We start from the raw sequence: 9,064 nt of genomic DNA on the forward strand, positions 1-9,064 counted from the left end.
AGTCTCCATTTGTCTACCCATAAATACATGGGTCTTCCTAGCACATACAAAAAAAACCTCACCAAACTGAAAGTTTGACTTTTTTTTCCTTATCAATTTCCTTATCAAAGAGTGATGTCAATTCTCCCCAAGTTATAATTTCCTATTGTTTTAATTTGGAATAAAGGCAGCACAATTGTCGACATCTTCCACCCATTGGTAAAAGTACCTATTGTCAAAATGTATTACAGGCATATAGAGATTGTCACCCTTAAAGGATAGAAATCTAATATTTATAAATATCTTTCTACAGAAAAATATAATATCAACTGTTTCTCTAATTTAAGTAGAAAGAGATGTAATTCTTATTAATAGTATTCTTTCCAAATATTGAATAAGAAATTGAAGGAGGACGGAAAGCAAAGCTTACATTGGCCTCCTTAAAAGAATGAGATTTTTCATCTGATATCCTTCTTTAAGATTTCTCCATTTTTTAAAATCAATGTTTATCATATTGAAAACGAAATTTTATTCATTCCTTTCAAGACATAGCATTAATTCAATTAAATCTTTTCACTCAACAAATTCTAGAAAACATGATCTTCAAACCTGTAAAGAAGTCTGGTATTCTAGGTAGCAAGCAAGCACAAAAAACCTTCTATGGTAATTTCACCTGTAGAGTGTACAAAATGTTTAGCCTGATGACTGTAAACTGCTAACTTGGCAGAGGGATGGGGTAGGATGTGTGTTCACATGCAGTTTAAACCAATCCTAATCAGTCTTGGTCCACTTCTGCTTTTGTGTCCTTTCTTCCCCTGCCATGAACAGTCTGCAAGTGAAGAGTATATGTATCTGATTGTTGTTAACTTCAGCTTAGTTCTGTGTACTCTGGCACCACACAAATGGGCTGCTAGCACGGAAGACAACAAGAATAAACAGCCAGAAGTGGAAGGGGACAAGGCTGCATTCTTCCATGACCATACAACCTTAGTTTGACAAACCACTTATGAAACTAAATCCTTTGCTACAGGTTGTTGGGGGACAAACCAACAGATTAAAAGTAAGAACAGCAAACTCCTCTGCCCAGGAACAGTGTTATTCACATTAGACCAACCTAGCTGATCTGCTCTGCAACAAAGCTCTACAGATGTTTGCATTCACACTTAGCTGAAATGACTACTGATGAATGCTGTTTCTACTTACTCCTTAAGGGGATCTGCATAAGTCACAATCAAAAACTACTTAATCTGGGAGTTCTGGGTGATTTTCTTCGGTGTACTGACTACCGTCTTCACTCTAGAGGAAATACAGGCTCAAAGACAGCAAGGGGAGCAAGTAACTCCATGTTAACTGGAGTGATGCTTTTTCCTACTGCTTTTGCTCACAGTAAGGAAGATGCCTCTTCATAGTTCACAATTTTCTTCATAGTGAAGACAGGTTCAGTAACCCCCAAAATAGTACTCCACATTCAATTAATTAATAGATATTCACTCAGGGAGTCACTGTCACGCAGCAGTCACACGTAAAGCAGCTGGCTCATCTCAGGCCTAGTTTTCTACAGGTAATTCAGCAACACCCTCCACCACCCTGCTCTGACATTCTCACAGCTGGCTTTCAGAGCTTGCTTACAAACACTTCTTGCTAAACAGGTCATGACTGCTTTATAGTCTGCCAAGCACAGGGAAAAAAAAAAAAAAAAAAAAAAAAAAAAGAGAGAGAGAGAGAGAGACAATAGTATTCTCTTTATTGAATTTCTCCCCTGGTTCAAACTAATCTTCAGAAGGAAAATAGATGTCTTGTCAAGTATTGAATATCAAAGGGGCTTGCTGTCTTTTCCTTACTTGAATTCCCTGAAATATCCCCTCATCTGGTCACCCCATGTTAACAGGAAAAAGAACAAAAACCCCAACTACCCAGATTTATGACTTTCCATCAAAACCTTTTAAAATAATTATTGTAACACATATTAAATCACTAACATTTAGTTTATGCATAGGGCTAAACCATTTTTCTTAGTTCCCTGGAGGCCTTTTGAAGTCTTCTAGAAGTCCTTAAAAGTCCATTCCATGCACATATCCAAGCAAATATCCAGTGAGCGATAGCCTGCACAGTAACTGGACAACACTAAGTGCTAAGTGGAAAAGGTAAAAAGTAGTGTTTTTTACCAAAGCACATCAATTAAAAAGCAAGCAGCCACAATACCTGACTTCCCAACATTTCTGAACTGTGACCTGAATTACATTTAAGGCAGAAACCGTTTGAGATCCAAGGTTTTCAGCTTTGTACATTTCAGCTAAAACAGCTGAAGGGCCTATTAAGCAGAAATGCAGAGAATCCAACTGTTGCATTTCACAACAGGTAGAGAACAGAAAGTGGCTTAACTACTTTCAAGTAAGTATGAACTGATAAATAATCGAGCATTTGGATGGCTGTGCATCACATTAGAGTGCCAAGTAAAGTTAAACTCTAGGTTTTCCTGTAAATTTTGTTACCTTTTTCAATGAGGACACCTCAAACTCCCTTTAATTCTTCAGCCTATTATAAAAGCATGTTTCTAGGGAAAATGAGTGTATCTGTAGGATTTAAACAAAAAATTTGAAACCAATTTGTGACAACAGTATCATTTCCACCTTTCTGAAAGTTAGCACTATTTTTTCAGTTTACTCAATCAACAAAGCATTCAGGTTAAGTATTTGATAGTGATTGTGAAGCTTAATATCTCAAAACCTTAGCATTTTGTTTCAAAGGGCTTTTCAACTACAATGCGGAATTTCTTTGAAAACAGACATGCAATGTGTATCACAGCATGCTTCTGTACACAGGACATGTACACAGTACTTGTTCTGGATTACAAAGTGAACTGAATAACCATCCCGAAGTGTTCCAGTGAAGATATGCACATTCATTATTCTGCCTATGAACATTTCTCTTAGACAGTATGCTTGTATAATAGTTATGCTGCCCAGAGAGCATTGATCCAAAAATCCTTCGTCAACTTTGAAGATAATAATACAGGCAACTTAACTGTACTAATGCTCATAGTTTATTACAACTTCAGTCTTCCCCATCTAAGCCTTTTTTCCACTGCATGGTCTCGTTAATTTTGAGCCCTTATCCACCAATACAACTATTCAACAGTCACATACTACCCATGCAGATTTGAGTTCAAGACTTCCATGATGATTAGCCACTGTAAAATATACAAAGACTAGCATTTAAAAAGTGCAAATAAACAATTTCAAAATAGCAGTAGATTATTCCAACATGACTTGTAATTGCTTGGTGCAAGCGGTGTTTGCTTTCCTTTCTACATAATTATGCAAGCATGAGGAAGTCAATAACTGCCTCTGATCACTTGTACAAACTGGAACATCAGGAAAGAATTTAAGAAAATCATTTTTCACAAAGTAAAAACAAGTTATAGGGGAAAACCACCTCTTAAGACTTACCTGTTCTCCTGACTCCATCACAAAAACTACTCTAATGGTACTCTTCCTTTAGAAATCTCCATTTCTGCTGTAATTCAAATAGTTAACCGGAAAGTGAAAGGTCACTACATTCCATGACTGGTTTCCAGCCTGCATAAGACCAATGGGATTTTCAACTGACTTGTGCTCGAAGTTGGAAATTAGTGGCTGAAAAGTTTACTAGATATTTTGCTTTTGTCTCCAGCCATACTGGCAGAGAATATGAGCAATGGTCTGGCACACATTAAGGGAAAGCCACTACAGCATCAGTGTGCACCAGTGATCTCTCTAGGTAGCTAGAGAAGTCACTAGGACAGACTACTGAAACGAAAATGTAAATTCAGGATGAATTAAAAGCAAAACAAAACAAAACAAATCTACCAAAAACCATAGGCGTGGCTTGCTTAATTTGTTAGTGCGGCAAATTTGAGCAAGCATCCAGGAACATCTAGGATTACCAAAGAGAAGTTTCAACAACCATTAAACAGTTTGTACTTCACAGAATGAAAAACATTAACATGCAAATAGCATCAAAACATTTAAACAATTATTTCAGATCTCTTAATGCATAGAGCATTGCTCTACCTTCTGGGACATCTATTCTTTTGATCCACTCAGCAGTGAACTTTTTAACTACAGTGGGTATATTACCGTCATTCACATATTTATATATCAAACAAATGCCATGATACATATTAAAAATCTCACGAACATTTACAGCAGTTCTCAGTAGAAATCATTGGTGAAACCAAGCTTGTGTTTATTTCTCACTTTAAAGGCAGACACTCTGCTTTCATGGAGTTTATGTCCTGATTTTGGAGCTGAAAAAAAGCACTGTATAAGAATGCTTTTATATAAATTGCTATCTACTTAGTAAGTAGTAATTTGATGGCATGCAATTAGTTTTTAAATCATCAAACAGATTCTACATTCTCCTGACACGTACTTAATGCAAAAAGGCCTTATACAAAAGGTGCTAAATTAAACAACAAAAAAACTTCACAACATGCAAGCAATCCTAGCCATTATCTACACAACTGTATTAGCTATCAGAGGTCAATCAACACCCAAAAAAAGCCTGATTTAGTAGAACATCACAATAACAAGTATAATTCTGTTAGACTTGAGCACTTCTTCTAAGACATATTTCAAGTCTGTTTTTAAGTGGTCTCTGCAGTCCATGGCAAGACTACTTAACAGGATAAAGCTACTGGTTTATATGAGAGACTTTATTTCCTTGGATTAAGTTGGGTTATTACACGGAGAACAATTATCCCAACAGCTCTGGTAATCTCTTAGCAGGCAGCATACCTCTTCTGTGTGAAAGCATTGCGAAATGCAAGAACATGGGTGACTTACAGTTCTGTGTCAATACAATTCTTGGTGCTGTTCCTAAATATACCTCACTGTGTTTTACAAAGAAAGTTCAATGTTTTATCCATACCACACAGGTGGGGGAAAGGAGTCAGTAAAGCTAAATGAGCTGCTCAAGTTGAAGTAAAAAGACAAGGATACCAACAAGGAATCCAGCTCTAAGGCTCTGTGTACCAGAATCCACAACATTCTGCACTTGAAAGAACAACCAAAGCATAAATCAAAACACAGGCCTCAACCGTGCGGTCAGAAGCAAGTCTGCAGTCAGCAGACCCAAAGCAAGACTTGGTCTTAAAGCATTAAATCCCCTACATGCTGAAGTGTCCTTGAGGCACACTCCTTGGATAACTTAAAAAATAAATGCACAGAAATATACTGTCATATTTAAACAGTATCTTGATCTAGTATAGTCAATGTTACCTTGAAGTGATACAAACAGCTAATAATTCTCTTAAGCTTTCTCCCTTACTGCTTCTTATTGGACTAGCTTATATCCTTGTAAGCTTAACTAATAAATTACAAATTTAAGCCAGCCAGAAAGACTGATGCACTGTATCACTCCTATAATCTTGGTTAGGTTGTTGAATCTTAGAAATTTCTTTGGAATCACAATTAAAAGTTTCCATGTAATAACTAAAGCTTCAAAGTAGTGACTTACAGATTAACCTCCCTTAACACTACAGAGCGCAGTAAATAAAGTACTGGAGTTATCTCATACGTAAGTTTAACACACACACAAATTGCAAAAATCAGACTTAAACTTAACACCTGAACACTCTTGACAGAATTTATGCCAACTTTAAAAATAAACACGCAATAGTAGCACAAACCTTACTGAAGAACAAGTAAACTGTGAGAGTTTTAAAAAATACGGATCTATTAACAGGTTTTTGTGTTTGTTACTCTAAATTTAATCATCTGTTATACCTTTAATTCAACCTGAAGTAGATCTCTATCACTATTTCACAGAGCACTCCGCGTTCTACTTGTGATCTGACCTCCTCATGCTCCCAACTGTCTATCTACATATTAATATGGCCCCAAAAACCACAGTATCTGAACCTAATCTCTATGGTAACTGTAAGATTTGTTTACACTGAAAAAAGAATATTAGAAATGTATGTAAATTTAACTGTCATTAAAATAAGTGTTTTTTCTTTCTGGGGAAAAAAGCTCCCTATACTGCCTCCTATTTATCTTGCTTCCATCTCCTGTATCCCCACCAGGCAATAAGCCACATTTGGAAAGCTCCCTATCATACAACTTCAACAGCCTGTGGTTGTAAATTCATAAATAGTTTACTTTTAATAAGAGAGACATGAGCAGTATTTTACATCTTAGCACTTGCTAACTAAAAATCATAGAGGGCAATTCAAACATGAGTTTTAAAAAATACTGTCAGAAAGCCGCCAAAGTAAAAAAAAATGCTAAACCTTTAACTGCTATACAGGAAGACTTTGCTGCTCAGCAACTCAGATCAATCTAGAAATTAAAAGAGTCTATTTCATTTACCATTTCCAGCAGTGAATGTAGTACTGGGTACTCATTTTACATAATACTCATTCACAGACAGTAGGCAAAAACTCTGATAGTGGGAGAACTCACATACAGACTGCTCTTTTTTATTAACAAAATACCAAAGAATTGATGCATCACAGGTTTGTAACAATTGTTTTTTGTAAGTTTTACAGCATTTTGAAATGAGATTTACTGCTGCCCAGCAGGACCGGGAGCTGAACTACATGGGGGTGATGGTAACATAAATGGCAGTTTCAGCAAGACATATCAGCAAAACGGTAAAAAAAAAAAACTAAACCAACAAACGCAGTTGTTAAAAACTACTTTTAGATACACAGTTCTTGGCCACATAGAGAAGAAAACGTTCTATTCCACCAATACGATCTCTTTTTCCATAAAGCTTGCATAATATACCAAACATAAATGGTCTAGAAAGGTCTAGGAGAAGAAAAATGCATGACAGTGATGTACATGAATACCACAAAGCACCGAGAGGAAAATTAGAACCTGTTTGAAAATCTTTCTGCATCTTACAGCAATCATTTCACTGCAGAGAATCGCTTACACGCACCCTCTCCGATCACGTCAAGATTACCCATTCAACAAAACTCCTACTGACGAATAGAAAGTAAGTAAATCTACCCTCTATTCAAGTAAACAATGTTCTAGAGCAAGCATTTTCCCCCACAACGTTACTTTCTCGAGCGACTGTGCCCTGCTCCTCCATGAAGCAAGCTCAGCCCAGGCAGCCATGTCCTTATTCTCCTACAAATAATGTTTCTGAAGGAGAACAGCCCCTGCTCGGGGAACTTACAGCTTCCCCCAGCATAACCCGGTGGAGCAAAGCCCGCCCCACGATCAGCAAACCAGCGAAGGCACCGAAACACGGCAGCGAGGGCGAAGCTGCCCGCAGTCTGGATCTGCACCAGCACCGAGCCTCGCACCGGGGTCGGGACAGACGGACTGACAGATAGGACAGCGTTTTTCCACGCAACCCTCCCTCCTTTCTCCTCCCAGGCACACGAGCGAGCGTTTTACCTTCATGATGAGCTCAGGCTGCGGTAAAAGCCTCGATCGTGGCTGAGCGGCCGAGGCTGGACCTGGAATTTAAAACAAAGCGCTAAGGCACGGCACCAGCCGCTCGCACCGGGCGGGGGGAGGGGAGCCAAGGATCGGGTGGGGGCGCTGGGCTCCTCCCGAAAGTCCCCCTTTCCTTCCCCGGGTCCCCCCTTCTCCCGTGGCTAACCCCCTTCCCTCTCTGCTCGGCCGCTGTTTCTCCCCCCGGCTCCCACACGCCGCGGCTTCCCCTCCACTCGCTGCCATTGACGCCATTTCTGTCAGAGGAGGAGAAACTTGCCACAACAACAACCCACCCCCGGCTGCCGCGGGAGGGGGGAGGCGCCCCGGCCGCCTCCCCGGGGCGCTGCGCCCTCTCCCCGGGCACCGAGCGGCGGGAGGGCACCCGCGGGGGTCCCAGCGCAGAGAACAGCCCCCTCCTCGCTTTACCGCGGGAGAGGGAGAGATGAGAGGAGGGAGAGAGGCAGGGAGGCTCTTCCTCCATTGTACGAGGAAGAGTGCCCGTGTGCGCGGCGGGGGAGCGGGGTGTCGGGAGCAGACCCCCCACACCCGACACACACAACACACACACGCTTTTGTAGGGGCTGCGGCTCCGGATCGCGGCGGCTCCTCCTCCCTCCGTCTCCCCCCCTAAATAAAGGAAAGCGCTGACTCCGCCGCAGGAGTTTCGGCAGCAACAGCCGCAACTCCCCGGCTCGGCGCAGCGGGTCCGGGCGGGGGGAGGGAGGGAGGGCAGGCAGGAGGCGGCGGAGGAGGGGAAGAAAAGGAAGAACAAGAAAAGAAGGGAGCGGGGACGGGGAGGGAGGAAGGGAGGGGGGCGGGGAGAAAGGGGCCCGACCTGCTCGGCGGGGACACGGAGCGTGTGTCTGTGTGAGTGTGGAGGAGGGGGCTCCGTCCCTCCCGGCAGAGGAGCTGGAGAAGCCGCCGATCCCTCCCCCCGGCCCGCCACTGGGTGTTTGGGGTGGGGGGGAAGAAGAAGCATCGGCGAGTCCCGCCGCAGTCTCGCTACCAGGAGAAAAACAAGCGCCCCCCTCCCTCCCTTGCCGCCGCACGCCCGGCCCCGCGCCCCCACGGGGCCCCTCGCCGCCTCCCCGCCCGCCGCCGGCGGGGCACGGGGGCTCCTTCTCCGGCTCGGCACCCTCACCTTTGTTCCGCGGCGACCGCCCGCCCGCACTCCCCCGGCCCGAGGCGGGGGGCACGGAAGGGAACTGGGCGAAGGCTCCTCTCAGCTCCGGGCACCCGCGGCCCCGCTTGACACTGCTGCAGCGGCTCCGCTGGCGGCGGCCCCGCACGGCGCGCGGAGCGGCCGATCCGTCCTGCGCGGCCCCGGCGGCGGTGACTGCTCGGCTCGGTCCCCTTCCCCCTCCCGCACCGATGACTGACTGACGGGCGAACGGGAACGGCCACGCCCCCTTCTCCACCTCCCCCATTGGGCCGTGTCCCGCCAGTCCCGCCCACCCCGCGGTCCCATTGGCCTTCGCGTCGGAAATACTGACATCATTCTTCTCCACTTCTATGGAAACTGAGACTCGGCGCCGAGGGTGCTCATGGGGAACGCTGTTCTTGCTCACCGCTCGCAGCATTTCCGGCAGGCAGCGTTCCTCGGCCCAGTGGACTACAACTCCCGAGGCGCACCGCGCGCGGGGGGC

The 9,064-nt window shown here is 43.7% G+C and overlaps 1 protein-coding gene across 4 annotated transcripts in view; it reads right to left on the reverse strand.

Moving 5' to 3' along the window:
• The window catches only part of ARID4B (AT-rich interaction domain 4B), an 87,815-nt gene extending 79,123 nt beyond the window's left edge, over window positions 1-8,692 (reverse strand). For 2 of the 4 annotated variants that reach the window (XM_040057519.2, XM_040057516.2), the window contains exons 1-2: window positions 8,560-8,692; window positions 7,377-7,438 (exon numbers count right to left, since the gene is read on the reverse strand). In XM_040057519.2, coding sequence (XP_039913453.1) covers window positions 7,377-7,382 — 6 coding nt within the window. In that variant the 5' untranslated portion in view covers window positions 7,383-7,438; window positions 8,560-8,692. Of the gene's footprint in view, window positions 1-7,376; window positions 7,439-7,584; window positions 7,665-7,986; window positions 8,010-8,559 lie in introns of those variants that run through there. The other 2 variants (XM_040057517.1, XM_040057518.1) reach the window with 2 other exon arrangements.
• Between the last annotated feature and the right edge of the window lie 372 nt (window positions 8,693-9,064).

The sequence above is a fragment of the Hirundo rustica genome, chromosome 3 (genome assembly GCF_015227805.2).
Source record: "Hirundo rustica isolate bHirRus1 chromosome 3, bHirRus1.pri.v3, whole genome shotgun sequence".
NCBI classification, from domain to species: Eukaryota; Metazoa; Chordata; class Aves; order Passeriformes; family Hirundinidae; genus Hirundo; species Hirundo rustica.